The sequence below is a fragment of the Arabidopsis thaliana genome (genome assembly GCF_000001735.4).
Source record: "Arabidopsis thaliana chromosome 1 sequence".
In the NCBI taxonomy this organism is placed as follows: domain Eukaryota; kingdom Viridiplantae; phylum Streptophyta; class Magnoliopsida; order Brassicales; family Brassicaceae; genus Arabidopsis; species Arabidopsis thaliana.
Window position 1 is genome coordinate 9,591,678 of NC_003070.9, and position 22,679 is coordinate 9,614,356.

Below are 22,679 nucleotides of genomic sequence, written 5' to 3' on the forward strand. Positions count from 1 at the left end.
TCAAAATGGCTGACTTTTGTTTCGAAGTTGCTTAGCTTTGATAATAGAATTATTAGTTTCGAATTTTATGTTAGTCTTTCAAAACGAACTAGCTAGTGATGTAAAATCGAATTTATCTGCACTTGTACATAGCAAAAACTCTTTATTTTGGTTTGTATTTTGTAAACATCAATGACGTACAAAATTGGTTATGACAAATTTAATAAACCAAAAGAAAAACAAATATAAACATGTTGTGTAGAATGTAGATAACAAATTTCTGCAATAAGGTTATTCAGCTGTCTGAATGAACCTAAACTATGCTAAGATAGTGTTACTATAAGTCTTAGTTAGGTGAACAAAAACGGCGCTCATTGGAGCTCCTACAAAGTAAAACGACAAGTTGTTTCTGCGTATGGCGGACCTAAAAGTTTTTTTAGAAAATTAATTGAAGCCATCCGGTTTTTCTGTTCTGCATTTTTGTAATTGCGTAAATCGCCTAATTGCTCTTGTGTGCTGCTGCTTCTGTGTCGCCAAGATTCTTCTTCTTCAACCTTGAAAAACCCTAAAAGTTAACCGCCACTGCGATACGGCACCGTATTTGACGTTTCCGCCGGACGAATCTAGAATTCAGTAATGGCGGCTCCGGCTGCCGCGACAGCGAGGGCACAGGCGCTCTCTCTCCTCGCCGCTGCTAATAACCACGGCGATTTGGCAGTGAAGCTCTCGTCTCTTAGACAGGTGAAGGAGATTTTGCTGTCACTGGAGCCGTCTTTGTCTGCTGAGATTTTCCCCTATCTCGCAGAACTCCACTTGTCCCGTGAAATTCTAGTTCGCAAATCCCTTATCGAGTGAGTCCCTTTAGCAATTTTACGGTTTCTCCCTTTCTTCTTCCACTCCGTTTTGATGTTTTCCCTTGCTCTGCACGAACTTGTAGAAGAATTTTTATGTTGTTGCGTGGTTAGGGTTCTTCTCTATTTTTCCCAATCTGGAGAAAAGTTTATGGTTATTAATTTGTCTGACAAGGTAAGAGACTGGTTGATCGATTCTTCTGGATGGCAGGATCATTGAAGAGGTTGGTTTGCGGATGCTGGATCATTCTTATGTTCTAGTGAGTGTCTTACTAGTCTTATCAAGGGACGAGGATCCAACTGTTGCAAAGAAATCTATTTCTGTTGGCACAACTTTCTTTTGCACCATCTTGGAGGAGATGGCAATGCAGGTCCATACTTTTTCTCAAGTTGGATATCTTGTCGTTTTAATATGCATATTTGTTTTGAAATTCCTTCTTGGGATCTTTTCAAAATCCTACATTTGGAGTCAGTAATTACCAGCAAAAGTATTTTACATACTCGTAGTTGCTGATGAGATTGAACTATTATTAACCCATGGAAACTTTCCTCTTGTTTTCATTTTCAAAACTTCGGTTGGTTTTTACGTTGATGCTACTTATTTGAAGTTTAAGGCTAGTTTCATAAGGCTGCATTGTAAATTTCTGTTTTAAGTTTTTGTTGGATATTATATATGATACTCTCGCTGATATGTATTATTCTTGATGATCTCTGCAGTTCCATCACCGTGGGAAAGTTGATCGTTGGTGTGGGGAACTGTGGACATGGATGGTTAAGTTCAAAGATACTGTCTTTGCCACTGCATTGGAGGTATGCTGGCTGTTTATGGCCTCTCTTTTTTTTTGTCTGTCTGTTCCTCTCGCGAGGTATGATCTTTGGTTGAGTATTTGTTCTGCTTCTCTCTCAATTTAAGGTTTTCTAACCCAAGTCCGTTGTTTCTTTCACAATAGCCTGGTTGTGTAGGGGTGAAAGTTCTTGCTCTAAAGTTTATGGAGACTTTTATTTTACTCTTTACTCCTGATGCATCTGATCCTGAGAAAGCTTCCAGCGAAGGTATTATGCTCTAATCATGCAGTTTTTATTATTATTATTCCGATAATATTGTATTTAACCGGGAACTGCACCATACATGATTTGTTCATTTTGTTGCGCGCATGTCAACTTTTCCTACTCTACTGCAGGAAGTAGACATATGTTCAATATTTCCTGGCTTGCTGGCGGTCACCCCATTCTGAATCCAGCAACGCTCATGTCTGAAGCAAATAGGACATTTGGCATCTTAGTAGATTTCATACAGTCAGCTAATCGTTTACCGGGTGCATTGACGATATCTGTTATTAGTTGGTATGTTTCTGAATCCATCCCACTATGCTTGTGTAGGTACTTTTCTTTATATTCATCATGATATTAATTGTGCTTTTGCCTGTTACAGTTTTTGCTATTCTACTTTTTTAGTTGAAACTATGTTAGTTCTTTTGGTCCTCAGTATGCTGATTTATTCTTGCAAGTTAGTTGATATGGGTGCTTTGGCGCTCATAAATTTTAGTTTCTTCTCGTTACCTTCATAACGTGAAAAACTCATTCTCACATGTATGTTGGTGAGAAATGAGCCATACATAATGTGTCTGTGTCCTGAATGATAGGGTGATATTAGAAGTCTTCTTTTGCATAAGTTTTATGTGTGCCTCATTTTTGTGAGATACAACAATAAGCAGTTGATCTTCCACTTGTAAGTAGTTTTATGTTCATGATTGGCTGTCCTACTTGCACTTTCAGTGTGTCTTGAATCAAATTAGCTTGTAAATGAATAACATCAGGGGAATGAAACTCTGGTTTCCATTTGTATGTCTACTAAACTTTTGGCTGGGAGAGATAAAGCGTGGAGACAGGTTATAGCACCAGTTCAACCCCTATGATAAGGTTTCAGCTAACTGAATCAAGTCCTGGGGAAATTGGCTCAGTTGATGCTGCACCAGTTACAGATATTGACAGTTACCTGGGTATATGTGGAGCTCCAGTATGCAAGTGATAAGGACATCAGACAATGGATAGAATGGTCTCAGCTCTAGTAGTTAGAAATGTGTTTTCCAAGTAACACAGGAACATGTTTGAGGAAATTTTTATTTGGTTGTGTGAACTGGATGTATATATACACACATATATATATATATACACACTTATGACTGTTATGTTGGGATATTAAAAATGTATACATTACAGTATAACAGTTTATGCACAGTATCATTTGGCAATCAGAGCTTTCTAGCCTATATTTTACTTGCCTTGTGGTTTTATCTTCTGTTTTGATGATACTGCTAGGTTAGGTGGATATTTGATGTGGTTGATGATGCGTTGAATAAATTATACTGCTTGATCTTATATTATGTGTTGCTCTTTAGATGGATATAGAACTTATCTCATGGTTATCAATTGTCATGTCCAGTAGGGGGCATATTTCTAGTCACTTTGAACTATCAAGGTTCCTTCATCTGTTTGATAGCACCTTCAGTTTAACTTAGAAATATCTGCATAGCAAACTAATTTGTCACTTCTGAATTTTATTTCAAAAAGTAGTAATTACCTAGCAGATGCTTGTTTGTTTGAACTAATATTACTAATCAATGCTTGGGGACACTATCTTTGAAGAAAGATCAATGTCAAATCCTGAGAGGAGAGACATTGTCTAGAGAGATGGTTTTTGATTTTTATGTTATATGCGTCCAGACCAGAACTTCTGACTCCTCAAACTGTGATAATGGGATATGTAAAAATTTTGATTGAGGATAGTTTCGTGTTGTTAAGGAGCTAATTTGCTGTGTTGTATTCTGCAGAATCATGAGTAAAGTTTCTCACAGGAATGGTTGCGTAATAAAGTTATATCAAACTCTAGTATATCTTACGTTAGATAATTGTACATGTTAAAAGCAGCTCCTCACACCTAGGGATGTTTCTTTGACATCAGTATAGTTATTTTTGTTTGCTGAGATGTGCAGTGATTCATTAGGACATGCTTGTAGGAGCATACCTGAACCATTTGCAATTTTGAATATTTCCTGTTTAAGCACTGGTTTCTTATCTGACAGTAGCTTATCTTTCAGTCTTGCAGTGGTAGCAAGGAAGAGGCCTGTCCACTACAACACTGTCCTCTCTGTTCTGCTGGAGTTTCACCCAAATCTTGAGACGGTTAAGGGGTGCCATGCTGCAAGCGTTCAGTATTCCATTAGAACTGCCTTTCTGGGATTTCTTCGATGTACTTTCTCACCAATAATAGAGGTATAGAGTTCACACTTTATATTATTTTTGTTTATGCTGAAATATATCTAAATTTTAGTCATTTGTTACTCTTCGTATCTTTATGCTAATGAAAAGATAGTTGTTTTTACCACCTTTCTGGTCAAATTCTGAACCTTTGGTTATCTGGTTTGTCTACTCTAGGAATGTGTCATGTCTTTTTTCCCTCAAACGTGCCATTCATTTTCTTTAGTAAAAGGTCTTCAATGACTACAAGCAAGCGTATGTTATTTAGTGTCATTTCATAGAGCGAAGCCTTGTAGTAGGTCGAATAGAGTGCAAAGAAGTGTTTACTTTATCAGATCATATAACACAAGTATCATGTATTTTCTTTTTGTTTGCTGATATTTCTTTTGTTACTGAGATAATTTTATTTTATTTGTATTTTAGTCAAGAGACAAGCTTCTTAGAGCATTTCGAGCAATGAATGCTGCAGATGTTGCTGACCAAGTTCTCCGTCAAGTTGATAAATTGGTCAGAAATAACGAACGTGCTGCACGTGAAAATTGGTCAGGCAAGGTAAATGTTTTGTTTTCATTCTTTATTTCCTACTTTTTCTTTAGCTCTACATCACCTTTGATCATTCTGACCAGTAACGTCTCATGATAAACCTACTTTTCAGAATAACCAGGTGATTAGTCATCAAAATTCTTGGGATCTGTCAAAGAAACGAATAATGCCCCAGGGTGAAGATGATACAATCAATGGAGAGGTTGCTCCGAAGCGCGTACGCCATAATACTAACATGCATTTGACCCAGCAAGTTCAAACAAATGAATCCCTACAGGGACCTGTCTCTATCAATGGCATTTCCTCTGGTAACCATCTTTCGGACAGTGAGTTGACTCCAGTGGAACAAATGGTTTCAATGATTGGTGCTTTGCTTGCTGAAGGAGACAGAGGAGCTGCCTCACTTGAAATTCTCATTTCTAAGCTTCATCCAGATATGCTTGCTGATATAGTAATAACAAGCATGAAACACTTGCCTAGTACCCCTCCCACGTTGGCAAGTTCAGTGGCTACTCCAGCAGATATTGTGGTATCTTCTTCTACAAATACCGTGCATTCTCCGACTCCTCCGGCACAACTTCCTTTTGATCCAATCCTTCCTGCTGGGTCATCGTTTTCCGAAGTGCCTAGCTTGAGTAGCTCGGTTGCCGACCCTAGACGCGACCCAAGAAGGGTACAAACTTCTATATGTTGCTTGATTCTTTGTTGAATGTTCTTTCTCCAAGATAACTTATTCATAGTTATGCAGGATCCCCGTCGCATGGATCCAAGGCGTTTAAATTCATCTGTGGGACCAACGTCACTCCCTGTAGGTGAGGGTAAAGAATCAGTTCCAGTACAGAAGGACATCTCTACCTTACTGAGTAAGCCAGTCTCAGTTTCTGCTGTCACGCCAGGGGCTACTGGTTCTGTACATTCAACAGCAGTAGAGCTTAGCCAGAATAAGATGATGGGAAGTTCAGGAATCAGAATAATTGATCCGCCTGAATGCAGAGAGGACTTGTTGACTGTTCCCAATGAGTGTTCTTACCCGTCAAAGGAAATATCATCCTTAGATGTTCCACTATCTCCTTGCAGGGATGATGAAGGCATCAGAGAGACAAAGTATTCAGTCCCAGATTTGGATATGTTGTCTGTCCCAGATTTTGATCAACATTCGCCTTCAGCATCAGTCCCAGATTTTGATCAAGATCCCCCTGCAGCATCAGACATTACTGCACCAGAAGAAAGCTATCGAGAGTTGGACCCTGTTCCGTCATATGTTGAACTTACCACAGAGCAAAGCAAAACTGTAGGAAAGTTGGCTATTGAACGGATAATTGAATCAAATAGACATGTCTTTGGGTTTGATTGTAACAAGATACGCATGGCATTGATTGCCCGATTGATTGCTAGAGTGAGTGCCTATTTTATATCTGTTACTTGTGGTTTTGCTGTCAATTCTGGCTACCACTTCCATCATTTGGCTTTATCCTTAGGGAATCCTTATTTCAAGTTCTTCTTGAATTCTTTCTTTCTACGAAAATAAATATTTTTTATATACTATTTTTCCAGATCGATGCTGGCAGTGATGTTGCAACCATACTAAGAGAGCTTATTAGTGTGGACCATCGAGAATTCAAGGTACTTGTTGGCTGCAGTGTTCCCCAAACTCAGCCATCACTTATTTATATAGGTTTTGGATTTTGAATGTCTTTTCCAAATGTTGAGAGTGTGTTGGCTGTCATAAATATTGTAGCATCTTTAAAGTACGCAGCCAGTGCACTGCTACAGTGCAAATATTTATTTGTCTGAATAACTTTTCCCTCCAATTCCCAGTAACCGAGAGTCTACCATATGTCTATGCAAACCTCTGATCTGTTTGCTTCTTTGTATCTAGGGGCACGATCTTGTTTTACATGTTCTCTACCATCTGCATTCAATGGCCATTCTGGACACAGATGAATCCTCTTTCTATGCTACTGTTTATGAAAATTTTCTCATATCAGTGGTGAGTGTTTATTCAACTTTTTTCCAATTCTTGTTTATGAATCTCGCTTATTAAGATGCTTACTGTAGGCAAGATCATTTCTGGATGCGCTTCCTGCTTCTGACAAGTCTTTTAGTAGACTTTTTGGAGAAGCTCCACATTTACCTGATTCTGCCATAAACCTACTGGATGAACTCTGCTCCACTCGTCATGACCCAGTTGGAAAAGAAGTTTGTGATAGTGAGCGTGTTACCCAAGGGCTTGGTGCTGTTTGGAGCTTAATTTTAGTGCGTCCAAATGAGCGAAAAGCATGCTTAGCTATAGCATTGAAGGTTACTTATCTTTCTTACAAAATCCTGTCACATTGCAGTTATGTAATTATGTTATATTCTCAGTGATGGAGAATATGAGAATTCCAATAATATAAGTTTTGGATTTTGGTTGATTGAAGAATGTATAGCAAATTGCAATTACAGAAGCAGTGTGTTCTGATCTCTAGGACCCAGAAAGGAATGCTGTGCTCGAAACTTTCTTTAAATCTACATGTTTCATGGCCATATGGTCCTTTAGATTTTTCCGTGTTCCTAACGCATGTTTTATTCCTGTTATCGCAGTGTTCTGTTCATTCTGAAGAAGAGGTCCGCGCAAAAGCCATCCGACTTGTGAGGAAATTAGTCCCGTATAGCACTATGGTTTTTATTTACTGCTGGTACAGCAATTCTAATTGATGTTTCTCAAATGCATGCACAGGTCACGAACAAACTATATCACCTAACATACATAGCAGAGCATGTTGAGCAATTTGCAACAGATATGTTGCTGACTGCTGTAAACTCTGAGACAAATCTCTCACAGACTGCATCAACTGCAGAAGGAATAAAAATGGAGGTAATAGCCAATAACACTTCCCTTGAGTGCGTGGAGCTTAGTTCTCTTTAAATTGTATGTATAAAGGCTCATTAGTCTATAGAACTTATTAGATGTCAGTTACTTTTTGCGCCTGTTCTCGTAAGACTCTAAATTTTCGCTTGTGAGGGTTACCTAGTTTTGCAATGAACGCACTTCAGTTTGTAACCTCGAATTTTTGTGGGTTGATTATCTGACAATTATTTTCAGGCAAAAAGCCAGATAACTTTGACAACTGAGTCTCTAGGGTCTGGAAACTCCGACATTCCCTCTCAGCAGGATCTACAAACTTCTCGTGAAGTTTCAGTTATATCAATTTCTGAAGCTCAGAGACTGATTTCTCTGTTCTTTGCTTTGTGTAAAAAGGTCTGCGTAGTCTTTGGAGATGCTCCTTATGCTCAAAGTTATTTTCTATTTAAAGATTCCCCTAGATCTGATGAATCTCTTTTTTCAGAAACCTAGTCTCCTTCGACTTGTCTTTGAAGTTTATGGGAGAGCTCCAAAAATGGTAAACCAGGTGAGTTAGTCTATTCCTAATAAACCCTCGTGTCACTTATGTGCATCACATGTGGCATGGTACAGAATTATTTTTGGATAGGATATTACTTTTGATTATCAGATTTTTATTGTGTTGGGGCGATGTATGGCATTTCTTATATGCATCACGTGTGTTCTCACAGTTTTAATGGGAGTAAATGATATTCACAAACTTCAAATTAATTCATTTTGGTGACTTACTGAAATGGTTCAGGCTTTTCATCGACATATACCTATCCTAATACGAGAATTAGGTTCATCTTATACGGAACTACTCCAAATAATATCCGACCCTCCTAAGGGAAGTGAAAATTTATTGACATATGTAAGTGACTTCTGTGTTTCCTTGTAGTAAATCCACGTTAGCCTCAAAAGTAGATTCTAATTTTGAATAACGGTCTGTTACTTGTGAAGGTGTTGCAAATATTGACACAAGAATTGGCACCTTCTTTGGATTTGATTGCTACTGTAAAACATCTATATGAAACAAAGCTAAAGGTTTGATTTGTTATGAAGAGCTCGCTCGTATCTTTTTCTTGTGTGTAAATAATTATGAAAATAAAGTTCAGAAAGCCTTACAGAAAATTTGTTTTGCAGGATGTTTCAATTCTTATTCCATTGCTTTCTTCACTCACTAAAGACGAGGTTAGTTTTTACTTTCTTTCCATAGCTTCTGCTCTTTCGCTGTACGTTTACCCTGAAGAAAGATGAAGAGGCTTGTTATTTTTATTATATATCTTGTTCCCTCGTTATTTTACCTATCTGAAATGTGGAAATAAATAAGAACTAGTAATCATGGAAGGCTTCTGATAAAAATTTTGGTCCTTTGCTGGTGGATGCGAAAGATGATGTTTTGTTATTGCCTATCAATTGTGGAAATTCCTTATTTTATGACGGACATTATTTTTCAATGTAACAGGTTTTGCCCATCTTTCCTCCCCTTCTTAATCTTCCGCCTGAAAAGTTTCAACTTGCACTTGCTCATATATTACAGGTATATGCATATTCTCCAATCCATCCTTTAATTGCTACTCACTGATCATGCTATGCATAGAGGATTGCCTTGATATTTTAATATCTGATGAAATGAGAGATTGGTTTGTCCAGTTACAAAACAGGAACAACAGTTCATTTCATGAGTATATTTTACACACCTGTAGTTTTTCTGAACTATTCCGATCTTTTGTGTTATATCTGTGATAGGGTTCTGCTCACACAGGCCCTGCACTTACACCTGCCGAGGTACTGATTGCTATCCACGATATTGTTCCTGAGAAGGATGGGCCACCACTTAAAAAGGTATTTCCAACTTTTCTATCTGGTTTGAAAGTACTTCTGAAGGGACTTGTTTTCTGCACTCATTTGCTCAAAATCAGTCGTGATACTAGACCTACACTGCTGTGTATATTTTCCTATTGGCATGCTTTCTTTACTATCCCTATCTCTTTTCGATGCATCAGCTCTGCTTAAGTTCTGTGGCTTTTGGCAAGTGTGCATAAGGAACTTATAAAACTTCATCATCAGTTGCATATGGCCACGTTATCATAACTTACGTAGAGGCAGTTATCATAAATCGTAAATTCAACAGAGACGAGGTCATCCAGAAATTAGGGTGGAAATGGTGGGTTGGGAGTGTTGGGGATTCAAATAATACGTTGGTTTAGGTGTGTACGTCTATTACAGAATTTTGGTAGCGTGAAGCATTGCTGCTATGTCATATCAAATGCCCTTTTTATTTTCTGCTATTTCCTCACTAGTAAAATAGGTATTTCCCAGTAACTTCCAGGCAAGCTATTTACGCGAATATTAATGATTCATCTCATGTCACTCGCTTTAGGAAGGTAGAAAACTAGGGGCAATCAGCAACTGGCTAATTAGATTGTCAGAGTTGCTATCGACAAGATTAATCTGTTTTACCCATGGACGACCCTTTATGAAATTCTGCCACTATGCTAGCTGTTCTATCTAGTCTCTATTGATAGCAGAGTCACATTTGACTGTGTTTTTTTTTGTTTTTTGTTTTCAGATAACAGATGCATGCTCAGCTTGCTTTGAACAACGCACTGTTTTCACGCAGCAAGTCTTAGCAAAGGCCCTCGGTCAGATGGTATGTCAAATATCATGGAAAAGAACTTCCTATTTAGTTAGATATTGAGATCTGTGATACTTTTTGGTTTCAGGTTGATCGAACTCCTCTGCCTTTACTCTTCATGCGAACGGTTATCCAGGCAATCGATGCTTTTCCAACACTAGTAAGTGTCCTACTATAAGTTTAAAGACCTCCGTGACATATTTACCTAAAAGCTTTTTTATTACAAAAGAACCAAAGTAACAGAAATAGAATTTGAAATAACCCAAAAGAACTGCATTCTTCCCTTGGCCTAACCCAAAGCTCTCTCTAGCTTGGATGGGTCTCACAAACCCTTAATTATAAAGAAAATGTCAAAGTAAAGTGCAATTAGTATAGTTTTAGTCTAAGCTATATTATAAGATTGTTTAGTTGAGAAGTGACAGTATATGGTTTAAGTCTATAGATCGAACTCTGGATTCGTTTGGTCAGAAGTAAAAGAACTTTCTGATTTTTTGTCCAGGTTGATTTTGTAATGGAAATTCTTTCCAAGTTGGTGAGGAAGCAGGTGAGTAATTTAAAGATCAAACACAAGGATCAGCATTGAGACTTATTTTCTATTTTGTGTGGTTATGACTGAATGTCTTGCCGTGTCTTTTGGATGCAGATCTGGAGGCTGCCAAAATTGTGGCCTGGCTTCTTAAAATGTGTGTCTCAGACAAAGCCGCATTCTTTCCCTGTTTTATTGGAGGTACAAGAAAACGTTGTGGAAGAATATACGAGTTTAGTGTATTACCCAAAAATCCAAATAACTCTTTGGTGTTGTTTTGCAGTTACCAGTGCCTCAACTTGAAAGTATCATGAAGAAGTTTCCTGATCTAAGACCTTCCCTCACTGCTTATGCGAATCAGCCAACTATCAGATCTTCTCTACCAAAGTAGGTCTTCTAAATCAAACAGACACTCTGTTATCCTGTATTTTAAGTACCACATGTCAGATACTGAATGGTGATGCATGTTTTAACAGTTCAGCTCTTTCAGTTCTTGGGCTTGACAATGGGCAAGATTCACGTTCACAAATGCACCCTTCAGATGCAACTTCGTCTATTCATGGGGCGGCCTTAACGTGACTCTCTCTGGAAGAATATCGCCAAGTTGAAGTTATTGGAGGAGACAAAGCACAGATGATTAGATCCTGTGTCAATGGTGGGAGACTGGCTACCACGCGTAAATCTGACTACTAACTACATGTCTTTGGGATTAGTAGCATGACCAGTATGGTAGCCCAGCGTGTGTGGTCATTGATAATTTCTTATTTGTTGCCCTTTTTGTGTATATTATGAAAATTTCACCTTGGCCGTGAGAAGGGGTTCACATGTAATGGATGTACAATCGCATCAACGTTGTTCCTATAAAAAGAGAAGATAAGAGTTGAGGATAATAATATCAAGACCAAATATCAATTGCCATTGAGTTTATACGGTTTCGAGCCCATCCCAATTTGAGACACCCTTTAGGTCCTGTAGTATTATATCTTTTTCCTGGAAAATGTAAAATCTTATATTCAACGATACCTTTTTCCTGGAAAATGTAAAATCTTTCGTTTACTTTTACACCCTATCTAATTGTTTGCTATAGCATCACCATTTGTGTTCTGTATTAAGTATGGTTTTTAACATGCGGTTGTTTCTTTCTATTTCTTCTCTTCTTAGGAAGTGATGATTTAAGCTCTAGACTCTAGTATAGACTAGACTTTGATTATATAGGCGGTGAATTTTTTTCTTCATTGCAAAAAAAAAAAAAGGAACAAGAAGAATTTGGTTAGCCATAGGCGAATACAATGCTGTGGAATCATCAATGTCCGAAGGTAATATAATTCCATCTCATACTAAAACACCAAGGCCTTCAATTTAATTCCAAGCAACTCTTGCATTCAGGGGAGGCTCACGATTCCAGCAACGTTTATCCAAAATGCGTGCCTCATCACTATCCTAAACTACCCTCGCTCGTCTTCTTCCATTCTTCATATGCTTCTTTGATATATATCCAGTAATGAGCACAGCACATGGGGTAAGTAGAAACCTGCAAGACATATAGGAGGGAGAAGTCAGATGATTCTTCTGCAAACAAACACGCATAGCACCATCAATAGGTAGAGAATCCGAATTTTGATTAAGGATCAACTAGCTAGCTTCACCCTTTCCAAATCCAAACAAACACTGACTTTTCACGGTCTTGAGTTCACATTAAAAGTTCGGAACCTTATAAATCTTACCAGTCAAAACTATCTTCAAACTATTTCATAGTTATGAGAGCCTGCAGATTCTTTTGGATCGCCCACCCTTGTGGATAAGGGACATCCAGGGCATCCAAGTGAAGATGCCAGTTCAGTATACTCGAGCAAGCTGGTGGAACACCTTCCATCTCGCTTTCATCAGCCACCACCTGCTCTATAAATGATGTCTCCTGCTTGGAAACACACGATGTCATGTATAAGAAAAGGGTTGACTGCACACCAGAGAAATCCAAAGATATGGGAAAAACTCAAACTCATACCTGGAAACCCTCCTTCACTGTGTCTAGTTGGCGGGTTGGATGTGAAAAGGGACGTCGCCACCTTTTAGGGTCCCAGAGTATAGTGCTGTTAAAAGCAAATCCCGACATATCAACATGGAACCTCCTTAGTCTTTTACTCTTTTCATTAGTGTGCCATCCTATTACTTGACTTCCATTGCATACTGGACCTTCAAGGATGGCCTTGTTTTTGCTTTGTGCGAGCATAGCAACAGGCCAAGTCCCAAATCGGCTACACAATGTAACAGATAAGTATAGCAAATTAAAATTGGGGACAAATACTTTAGAAGAAGAAAAGCTTTGGAAATCAAGCCATCAGCATTTACACTCAATGGATGCTTAGATTAACCAAGACAAGGTACAAAAAGAATGTTTAACAGAGTCCTTTCCAATAACGAAAAATGAAGTATTCTCTCAAGTCTCAAACAAACAAGACTGAGCACATGGCAGAGCAAGCAGAAAAGTAAGAATAGAGGCAGGCAGACAAAAAAAAACTCAGATTCTGTGCAGAAAACTTCAAATTCTCATTACTTTCAACATCAAAGTAATAGGCGTATATTCGGTGTTCAACAACACTAGAATCACAAAGACTGCACGCAATAAAGCCAAAAAGATGCCAATAAAATAAGCGCAGACGATAGAGTTGCTCAACTAACAAACTCAAACATAAACCGCAGTCTCTCTAATAAGTCTATTTCACACAAAATTACCATCAATTAGAGACAGCAAAAGTAATGAGCAGTCTTTTTGAGTCACCTGATTTGTCTCAAGCTTTGAAAGAGCTCAAGCGAGTAGATATTGTCATCATCAGCAAAGTAGACAATTCCATCAAGCTTATGCAACTCAATATGTTCCAATGCAGTGTTTCTCTGATGCACTCCTCTATCCTTGATACTCGTCATGTTCCTCTTGCAAACCAAGTGCCTGTACATCACTCCCGTCTTCCTCAGAATCTCTGAGGTTTCAAACGACGCCACGTTACCCTCCACCACTATCCACAGCACAGGCGACTCAACTAGTCTCAGCGTTTGAGCAACCCTGTTCAAGTAATACGCCTGCATCGCTCTATTATACGTTGGTGTGACCACAATTAGAAGCTTCTTCGGCACAAAATTGACCTCCTTCTTCCCATTTTCAGTCTCCGCCACGAAACTCACCGCATCTACAGCTGCTTCTTCCCGTTTCCTATTTTCCAACCGTTCTTCAACGTAGGGCTGTTTGATCTCGAAGGAGAATCGATCGGAACCGTTTACATCTTCCATTTTTCCGAAAGGTGTCAAACCTAATACAAATCCAAGAAGAAAGAAGACGAGAAACTGGTAAAACGGTCGCCTCCATGGACCTCTACGCGAGCTTTTAGGATCAGACGTTACTCCGAGGAGCTTGGTGAGATACGAAAGAAATTGCGAAGAATTGTGTTTGCTGCTACTACCACCAATGGTGAAACCTTTGTGTGAACCTCCATTCTCGTGAGAACGATCGTGATACATCGGCGAGAGAGTTCGCCGGATTGACGCCATCAGATAATCTCACTCCACCGTCCTATTTTTCACAGCTCCCAAATCAAACATCCAAAACAGCAATTTTCGCAGAGATCCGCACCAAGTTTGCAGGAGAATCCGCGTAGGATATAGCAATTTCAATCTGAAGTCGGATTGAGTAAGGTGGTTGGTTCTAACTCAAAGTCACCGATCTGAAACACGATTGGAATGGATCCGTCGCCGCCGAGATCTGAAATTGAGCTGGCGGAGAAAGTTGCGGAAAAAGCACTGTTTGTTTGTTTGTTAAAAAAAAATCTTTAAGCTATGCGAGTTCGTGGGACACGTGGCGAGATTATGGCTCGTACACTCTGGCAAAATAATGATTACGTTTAAGTTTCGAGGAAATGGTCTACTATGGTAAAAACAATAATTAAAACATAAATTGGATTTAGTTGTAATTGTAAACGCTGCCAAAAAAAGAAAACATGATTAATAAGTAATTCTAAGTTTTATCATCATATAAAGTAATGGCCTCTACTTACCTATTATCCACTATACTTGAATGAGTTCTAAGTTCTAATTACATTGAAAATTTTATTTATTTTAGCGGTAATAAAAATAGATATAACTCATATGTCAACTAGATTTACTATTAAATTTAGCATGCATTTCTTACATCATTGCAACACATATGGTACAAAAAGATATTATATTCCGTTTTGGTTTTTAACGGTGCAAAAATATTAGACAAAATTTTAAAACATGTGTAATTTACAGTCCTTTTTCGAAAGTTTGGGTTATTTTAATACCAGTTTTCTATAATATCAAGCTTGGCGACGTAATATTTGATTAAGCGATTAATTTTTTTTGCTGTGGTGTTTTTTTTCTTTTTCTTTTTTTTTCAAGTAGAATTAGATTTAGTATTGTATGTTTGAAAGCTTAGTCAAAAAAATTTCTCAGTTGTTTTGTTAAATCTATTTTTAACGGTACAAGCAGATATCTAGTTTCAAAAATAGATTTACATAAGTTTTTGTGTCAAAATATTAAAAATTTATGTAGTGATTTTTAATTATTTATTAAAATAAAAATGTTTAGGTTTACAAGATGTTAAATCTATTGATTTGATCTCATGGCAAAAAACAGATAAAAACATAAAATAAAAACAATCAATTTATCGACTCAACGTATGTTGTGAAGCAAACGGTATCAGATAAACGATACACGATTCTAAAGTTCTTCTAAAGTGAGCTACAAAGGAAAAAAGATGGCTATGAAAATTGTAAAGACTTGCAAAACAAAAACCCAAAGTAGCATAAGCCTTTCATTGGAGGGCTTCGTAGGTAGTTCGTCCATGAACCCGTCATTAATGAAGGATTATAAATAAATGTGATGAATATACTGTTCTTCGTCTCCATCCTTCTGATCAAACGACTTGGATGTACAAATCCAAGGTACTCTGAAGCCTACACACCACATAGGTGTACAAATCCATAAAATTTGAGCAATAACCCGATAATATAGCAGAAAGCAAAAAAATGTAATCCAAAACCTAAGAAAGTCCTATAAATGATAATCATATAAGCACATACCTTGAAAAGCTCGAAGAGCTTCTTAGGATCTTCTTCTTTTTTGTTGAATTCCTCGCGGATCCACTTCTCATCCTTAGTGGAGAAGGGTTTGTAGGAATCTTCTTCTGGTTGATAGTTGCTTTGAAAGAAGAAGCTCCAACAAGCATGTGTTATAAGCTGTCTTTCTGGTGTGGGAAACAGAACTCTTATATGAATATTTATAAAGGTGTTCATTAGTTTCCTTCAATGTTTACAATCTTCCTCATGATTTCACTAGAGACATCCAGAGTACAAACGACTTCGGGATCGGATGATTTCTTAAGAATTTCTGAAACTTTTGTGGATACTTCAGCCATAGAACAAGGATCAAGGATTTTAACAACTGAGTCATTGCAAGTTATGTTTACTTTTGCATACTCTCCTCCAGTCATGATAGATGATTTTACAAGGAGAGAAAAACCTAACAGAGAAAGGAAAAAAAATCAAAGCGTAGAGAGTCGAGAGGATCATATTCGTTTACAAAAGAAAATAGAAGATCGTTACTTTAGAGATGAAGATCGTGATGGTTTCAGATAGATAGAGAGAGAGAGACGAGCGAGGAAGTGAAAGAAAATACATAAACTTCTATTTTATATCCCACCCTTTTTCTTACTATCAACAAAAAAAGAAAATTGTTTAATGTCGGTTTTCCGATTGTTAAAAATATCCGCTTAATTTTCTTACACACATTTTTTATTACAAAAACCAACTTCAAACTAAATAATTATGAGGGTTATATATATGAAGGATAACAAACAAATTACAGATTAAGAAATACTATAATGAAGGATAACAAACAAATGACACATTAATAAGAAATACTTAAATTTGGCATGGGTCCGAGATAGTTGAAGACTGACCCCTGTTTAAGCGGATTCCAACTTTTACCACCAATTTAGCTCTCCCCAATCTTGCTTACTACTTTCCCTTCCCACCATCTCTATCCATTTTTCCTATCTCTCTCAAAAAACAAAGTGAAAAATATAAACGGAGGATGCAAGAACTGCCGGATTGTTTGTACGAGGAAAACCAACCAACCTTAATAACTCCTTTATCTCCCACACCAAATCACTCTCTCTACCTTTCAAACCTCGACGACCATCATTTTCTCAGATTCTCTATCAAGTACCTTTACCTTTTCCAAAAATCTATATCCCCTCTCACCCTGAAAGATTCGCTCTCTAGGGTTCTAGTTGATTACTACCCTTTCGCGGGTCGGATAAGAGTCTCCGATGAAGGGAGCAAGCTCGAGGTAGACTGTAATGGAGAAGGCGCAGTTTTCGCAGAAGCTTTCATGGATATAACTTGTCAAGATTTTGTTCAACTTTCTCCCAAACCAAACAAGTCTTGGAGGAAGCTCTTGTTCAAGGTTCAAGCTCAGAGTTTCTTGGATATTCCTCCTCTTGTCATACAGGTTCGTAATCATTTATTTTATTTTTTTCTTGCTGGGAAACTTATGATTTCAATTTCAAAAGTCAAAACCATGACTCGTATTGTTTCCATATTAGTTAATTTCGTGAAAGAATTATATTCGAATTTGTTTTGGAGGGGGATAAACGTAGCTCGAATATTTTAGGTTTCTTAAAGTTAGTTGGATCGACTGTTCTGTTTAAATATAATTCGTAGGAATAATCTAAATTGTTTTTAAATTCCTAACTCCTAAATTGATTCGGCCACTTTGTTCTTTTCAAATTAGAAATGCATACTTTTACTGGTCGTGCATAAGCATTCGATGTATCAATAACATAAAGTTATTTTCTACTCTTAAAATACGTGAACTTTAATAAAGAGATTATATGGAAGAAAAAGAAGGGCGCATAGAGAATAATTTGTCTGTTCAATCATACTCTTTTTCTTTTCTCGTTTACACGAAAAACAAAACCCTTTTTTTCTTGCATTGAATTAGTTCATTCTATAAGTCGTTTTGTTCAACTCATGTTATGTGTTTTATTAAAACTGCGTTTCTATGAACTTACGTATAAAGTATCAGCAAGTTTGATTATTAACGCTTGAAAGCTAGTCGAATGTAATAATAAATCGACATTTTGATATCTTACGAATATTAATGCCTCAGGTGACGTATCTCCGTTGTGGGGGTATGATCCTCTGCACCGCGATCAATCATTGCCTCTGCGACGGCATTGGCACATCGCAGTTCCTACATGCATGGGCCCATGCGACCACTAGCCAAGCTCATCTTCCGACCCGACCATTCCACTCCCGTCACGTATTAGATCCGCGAAACCCTCCACGTGTCACACACTCACATCCCGGTTTCACCCGAACCACCACCGTAGACAAAAGCTCCACCTTCGACATTTCCAAGTATTTACAGTCCCAACCATTGGCTCCTGCCACCTTAACCTTCAACCAATCTCATCTCCTACGCTTAAAGAAAACCTGCGCTCCTTCGCTAAAATGCACCACGTTCGAGGCACTAGCGGCTAACACTTGGCGCTCGTGGGCTCAATCTCTAGATTTACCAATGACCATGCTGGTCAAACTCTTATTCTCAGTCAATATGAGAAAACGACTAACTCCAGAACTTCCCCAAGGGTATTACGGTAATGGATTCGTACTAGCTTGCGCCGAGAGCAAGGTACAAGACCTAGTCAATGGTAATATTTACCACGCTGTAAAATCGATACAAGAGGCAAAATCAAGAATTACCGACGAATATGTAAGATCAACGATAGATTTACTGGAGGATAAAACGGTGAAAACGGACGTCTCGTGCAGTTTGGTCATTTCACAATGGGCGAAATTGGGATTAGAGGAGTTGGACTTGGGAGGAGGAAAGCCAATGTATATGGGTCCTTTGACGAGTGATATCTACTGTTTATTTTTACCCGTGGCGAGCGATAATGATGCCATCAGAGTTCAAATGTCCCTGCCGGAGGAAGTTGTGAAGAGACTAGAGTATTGCATGGTTAAGTTTTTAGACGGAAAAGATAACGAAGATGAGAATTCTCGTGCATGCTAAAGTTTCTATATACATTTCAGTGGTCTATAATAAAAGAGTACTTCACTTGTCGATTTTTGATTGGTTTTAATATGTTTTATGTACGAAATATTTTCTTATATATAAGTTTGAAAACAGAAAATAGACATATGAACCCCAATAAAGACTAATTAAAGAGAGTACTAGAGTAGCTCACTTGTCGATTTTTGATTGGTTTTTATTAAACACAAAATGGATAATATGATGAGTTTAAAAACAGTCTTTCTCCATGCTAGTATGATAATGATATTGACTGATCGATGAATTCAAAGGAATACATGTTTTAGTTTAGTTCATCAACTTTAGCTTAACGTACGGTTCTTAAATCGAAGCCAAAATTCAAATAAATATTAATATATATCCAATTTTGGTAATCTCTATCAGATTATAGCTTTATGAAAATAAAAAATTTAACAATGATTCAAATTGCTAAATGCTAATATATTGGTTAAAGTGTTATTTTCTGCAAAAGTTCAAATAATGTTAAGACTATTTCTATGTAGTTTGATCATTTCAATCTCAACCACATAAAAAACGACACTATATATTAATTCGAAGCCCATATCCATTATCGAATATGATGAATTGCTTACAATCATAAAGTCAAAGCCCATATCCATTTTATAAATAGAGTTAGATATTTATCTTTTTTAGGTCGCAACACCGCAATAGATCTTTTCCCCAAGTTTCAGACAAACATAAAGCAGCAGAGAAAATTTTCAAGTTTCAAAGAGCTTTTCCCTCACCAAGCAAAATTTGGGTTAGTGAAATCTCAAATTTTGCTATCCAATTTCGTTAATCCTTCCTTTGTTAGAGTCGATTTCGTTGTCCTCTGATCTCATCTCTTGAATCAATCGGCTCCTCTAATCCTTTACCTCCTTCACGTTTCGTAATTATTCGATCTGTTTTCTGCAGATTTCGTGAATTTAATTTAATCGCCTCCTCGATTTTAATATTTCGTGATTTGATAGAATCTGTTGGAAATTTCTTGATGTTGCGATAATGGGTCAAAAAATATATATGTGAAGCTGAGATCAGATTTGTGTCGTATTATGTCCCAAAGCTATTTAACAATGAATCTGTGTTTGCTATTTGCAGATATTTGTCAGCAAAATCTGCAGCTAAATTGGGACTTGTCTTGTTAGTTCAAAGATTGAAACTTTTTTGGTTAATTGTTTGGCGGAAGAAGATTTACAATGGGAGAGGAGCATCCGAGAAAGCGGTCTAGACAACATTTTGAAGCGGAGGCGAGAAACGTATCGTTGTTTGAATCCCCTCAATGCGAAACCTCCAAGTGGTATTTCAGCAGGGAAGAGATTGAGCGTTTCTCTCCATCCAGAAAAGATGGGATTGATCTTGTGAAGGAGTCGTTTTTACGGTCTTCGTATTGCACCTTCCTGCAAAGACTTGGCATGAAGCTTCATGTGTAAGCTCACCATAGTATTACTTTGTTGTTTTGTCATCTAGGAAGAAATAGTGTTTGTTCTTTGGTTGTTTGCTAGAAAATCTACTTATGACGTCTCCTTGTCTTCTGATATTTCTTGGTACGTTTTTTTAGCTAAAGAGGGTGCCTAATGCATGACAATGGATAGCCTAACTGTTGAATTTTGTCGTAGGGCCACTGTGGGAGGTGGTCTGGAGGTTCTCCAACTATAGATTCTCGATTTTGTCTACATTTATATCTCGTGAATGGAAGAATTATGTAATAATAGTCAGAATTTGGTGTCCATGCATCATATATTGACTCACTTGTCACTTCTCATCGGCAATGGGAGGATTTGCATCTGTTGTGAATTTGCTTGGGAGCTGTTCACCTGTTTAGACATGACCTTCTGATCTATATGTCTTTGTATTTGTAATTCTCTGCTGGGTTATCAAAACCCTCAGCTGTGTTCCTACCTTTACCAACTGATGTTCTTAGTTTTCTGAGCAAGTGCACGTCTCTCTCCGGCCTACTTTTTTGAATCATCTAATCATAGGTACTGGTGTATTTTTGTCTTCTGCATTACTCACGTGTGTCGGAAAAGTTTATAAATGCTGGTTTCGGTGAAAGTGATGTCTAGCTATTAGTTGCTGCCCGAGATATCATAACATTGACCTTGTTCATGTTAAAGGTTTTTGACAATCTCATTGCTTCAGGTCCCAGGTTACAATATCATGTGCAATGGTGATGTGCCACAGGTTTTACATGCGCCAATCTCATGCAAAAAATGACTGGCAGGTAAGAATGCTTTAGTATTCATATGGTTCATCAATTGCGTTCATTGGAGCTGACATGTAAATATTAATGATTGAATAGTCTGCAACAGATATATTGATTCTTCTTACAAAATTTGGGTTATGAGCAATATAATGTTGATGAAAACAAGTCAAAAGTGGTTATTTAATAGTTATTCAGTCTTCCTGGTTAATTAGAAGTGTATATGATTGCTGCTAAATATTTCCACTTCGGTTTCTCACTCGGTGATTTTGCAGACAATAGCGACTTCCAGTCTGTTCCTCGCTTGCAAAGCTGAAGATGAGCCATGTCAACTGTCCAGTGTCGTTGTAGCGTCTTATGAAATAATTTATGAGTGGGATCCTTCTGCCTCAATTAGAATCCATCAAACTGTAAGTGTATACATACATCTATGTATTGGTAAATTCGCACTGTGCATTTTGCTAATTTATTACATGTTGCTCTGCCTGTAGGAGTGTTATCATGAATTTAAAGAAATTATTTTGTCCGGGGAAAGTCTTCTGCTGAGCACAAGTGCTTTCCATTTAGACATTGAACTTCCCTACAAACCTCTGGCTGCGGCTTTGAATAGACTGAACGCTTGGCCTGACCTTGCAACAGCTGCATGGAATTTTGTGCATGACTGGTAAAGACCCTTGTTAATAATATCTGCCCGATTTTTCCCCTACATTGAGTTTGAATCTTATTATGCATTGTGTGTAGGATTCGAACCACACTATGCTTGCAGTACAAACCCCATGTTATTGCAACAGCCACTGTGCACCTAGCTGCTACGTTTCAGAATGCGAAAGTAGGCAGCAGGAGAGATTGGTGGTTGGAGTTTGGAGTTACAACTAAGCTATTAAAAGGTTTGCTGTTCAAACTCTATTTTTTCCTCTGGTATTATTGCAGTCATTTGATCAAGTGAGATGTAGTGTTTCTATAATGTTAGCGCTAGGAATATGTGGTACTGTAGCTCCAGCTCATGTTAGGTTCTTACCCTGTGCACATATTGAGTTTGGAATTAGGTAGTGGCCTGAACGAAGAGATGTGCTGCTATTGATTTTAGCGGTTGATTAAAAATAATTGGATGTTTTCATTATGGTGACAGAGGTAATCCAGGAGATGTGCACACTGATAGAAGTGGACAGAAGGAGGAATATGCCACCTCCACCTCCACCTCCAAGAAGAGAGTTAAGTTGGGCAATACCTGCAGCCGTAAAGCCGGTCCATATGGCTAGAGCTTATCCGTTTCACAGCTACCCTTTGCAGTCCTATAGACAGGCTGGCATCTGGTGAGCCATTGTTGAGCAGCATGAAGATGTAATCTCTCTTAGAGTCTTGAGTTGGTTTAGCAATAAAAGATTTCCGTAGAGACTCATGAGAGAGGCAGTGTAGCATTATATAGAGATCCGAGTGAGGTGCTTCTGTCTAAGTTAAGCGTCTCATGTATGACCAAAGTGGATTCTCTCGAGATTCTTGGTCTCTGTTCTCGATAGAGAGAGATTATGTATAGAAGTGTCCCATTCACATGTTATAATACTAGCTGACTTTATATCGTTTGTATATCTGGAATCTATGTTTTTGGTTTCTTTAAAAAGTTTAAAGTTGTTTTGATTTTGACTAATTCTCTCATTGTTAAGTAATTTGGTTTTTGATGAAGTGCTATTAGGTCTGTGTTGAGTTGA

At 37.8% G+C, this 22,679-nt stretch overlaps 5 protein-coding genes across 14 annotated transcripts; 3 read left to right on the forward strand and 2 right to left on the reverse strand.

The window, feature by feature from the left end:
- Positions 1-410: 410 nt before the first annotated feature.
- Positions 411-11,240, forward strand: AT1G27595 (symplekin; the record flags this gene model as incomplete). Of its 2 annotated transcripts, NM_001332770.1 has the most annotated exons (27): positions 411-830; positions 1,042-1,201; positions 1,548-1,640; positions 1,781-1,883; positions 2,012-2,174; positions 3,929-4,103; positions 4,512-4,640; positions 4,744-5,304; positions 5,380-6,027; positions 6,186-6,254; positions 6,511-6,621; positions 6,690-6,932; positions 7,215-7,262; positions 7,351-7,488; positions 7,717-7,872; positions 7,961-8,023; positions 8,258-8,368; positions 8,458-8,541; positions 8,641-8,688; positions 8,963-9,037; positions 9,247-9,342; positions 10,070-10,150; positions 10,224-10,295; positions 10,635-10,679; positions 10,779-10,862; positions 10,945-11,048; positions 11,138-11,240. In NM_001332770.1, the coding sequence occupies exons 1-27, from the start codon at positions 616-618 to the stop codon at positions 11,238-11,240; spliced, it is 3,978 nt and encodes a 1,325-aa protein (NP_001319093.1). In that variant the 5' UTR covers positions 411-615. The 2 variants fall into 2 exon arrangements, with proteins under 2 accessions (NP_001319093.1, NP_174079.2); NM_102523.3 differs by lacking the exons at positions 3,929-4,103; positions 4,512-4,640; positions 4,744-5,304; ... (17 more) ...; positions 10,945-11,048; positions 11,138-11,240 and having other exon boundaries at positions 451-830; positions 2,012-2,909.
- A 260-nt stretch (positions 11,241-11,500) lies between these two features.
- On the reverse strand, positions 11,501-14,570 carry IRX9-L (Nucleotide-diphospho-sugar transferases superfamily protein). Of its 2 annotated transcripts, NM_202193.1 has the most exons (5): positions 13,441-14,424; positions 12,667-12,916; positions 12,386-12,576; positions 12,000-12,192; positions 11,501-11,519 (listed from the first exon to the last, which is right to left on the reverse strand). In NM_202193.1, exons 1-3 carry the CDS (start codon positions 14,202-14,204, stop codon positions 12,406-12,408), a joined length of 1,185 nt encoding a protein of 394 aa, NP_973922.1. In that variant the 5' UTR covers positions 14,205-14,424; the 3' UTR covers positions 11,501-11,519; positions 12,000-12,192; positions 12,386-12,405. The 2 variants fall into 2 exon arrangements, with proteins under 2 accessions (NP_973922.1, NP_564290.2); NM_102525.3 differs by lacking the exon at positions 11,501-11,519 and having other exon boundaries at positions 11,874-12,192; positions 13,441-14,570.
- A 720-nt stretch (positions 14,571-15,290) lies between these two features.
- Positions 15,291-16,319, reverse strand: AT1G27610 (uncharacterized protein; the record flags this gene model as incomplete). 3 transcript variants are annotated; one of them, NM_001332772.1, is made up of 3 exons in its annotated part: positions 16,277-16,319; positions 15,755-16,193; positions 15,291-15,628 (listed from the first exon to the last, which is right to left on the reverse strand). In NM_001332772.1, the coding sequence occupies exons 2-3, from the start codon at positions 15,965-15,967 to the stop codon at positions 15,434-15,436; spliced, it is 408 nt and encodes a 135-aa protein (NP_001321223.1). In that variant the 5' UTR covers positions 15,968-16,193; positions 16,277-16,319. The 3 variants fall into 3 exon arrangements, with proteins under 3 accessions (NP_001321223.1, NP_001321222.1, NP_174082.1); NM_001332771.1 differs by having other exon boundaries at positions 15,755-16,317; NM_102526.2 differs by having other exon boundaries at positions 15,434-15,628; positions 15,751-16,293.
- A 156-nt stretch (positions 16,320-16,475) lies between these two features.
- On the forward strand, positions 16,476-18,889 carry AT1G27620 (HXXXD-type acyl-transferase family protein). Its single transcript, NM_102527.5, has 2 exons — positions 16,476-17,186; positions 17,847-18,889. Exons 1-2 carry the CDS (start codon positions 16,767-16,769, stop codon positions 18,753-18,755), a joined length of 1,329 nt encoding a protein of 442 aa, NP_174083.1. The 5' UTR covers positions 16,476-16,766; the 3' UTR covers positions 18,756-18,889.
- Positions 18,890-19,375: 486 nt separating this feature from the next.
- Positions 19,376-22,659, forward strand: CYCT1;3 (cyclin T 1;3). Of its 6 annotated transcripts, none has more exons than NM_001332773.1 (7): positions 19,376-19,533; positions 19,872-20,752; positions 20,913-20,994; positions 21,249-21,383; positions 21,465-21,637; positions 21,715-21,860; positions 22,103-22,659. In NM_001332773.1, exons 3-7 carry the CDS (start codon positions 20,938-20,940, stop codon positions 22,288-22,290), a joined length of 699 nt encoding a protein of 232 aa, NP_001321314.1. In that variant the 5' UTR covers positions 19,376-19,533; positions 19,872-20,752; positions 20,913-20,937; the 3' UTR covers positions 22,291-22,659. The 6 variants fall into 6 exon arrangements, with proteins under 6 accessions (NP_001321314.1, NP_174084.1, NP_001321316.1 ...); NM_102528.4 differs by having other exon boundaries at positions 19,872-20,199; NM_001332775.1 differs by having other exon boundaries at positions 19,426-19,533; positions 19,872-20,199; positions 21,944-22,659.
- The last annotated feature ends 20 nt before the right edge of the window (positions 22,660-22,679 follow it).

What these genes read in the sequence shown, in the direction of transcription:
- IRX9-L (NM_202193.1), bottom strand. Translation starts at nt 14,204, where the DNA reads ATGGCGTCAATCCGGCGAACTCTCTCGCCGATGTATCACGATCGTTCT. An exon ending in CAAAGCTTGAGACAAATCAG is followed by an intron (nt 12,917 to 13,440) that starts GTGACTCAAAAA and finishes TACATTGTGTAG; the next exon opens with CCGATTTGGGACTTGGCCTG. An exon ending in CAGTGAAGGAGGGTTTCCAG is followed by an intron (nt 12,577 to 12,666) that starts GTATGAGTTTGA and finishes GTTTCCAAGCAG; the next exon opens with GAGACATCATTTATAGAGCA.
- AT1G27620 (NM_102527.5), top strand. Translation starts at nt 16,767, where the DNA reads ATGCAAGAACTGCCGGATTGTTTGTACGAGGAAAACCAACCAACCTTA. An exon ending in TTCCTCCTCTTGTCATACAG is followed by an intron (nt 17,187 to 17,846) that starts GTTCGTAATCAT and finishes TTAATGCCTCAG; the next exon opens with GTGACGTATCTCCGTTGTGG.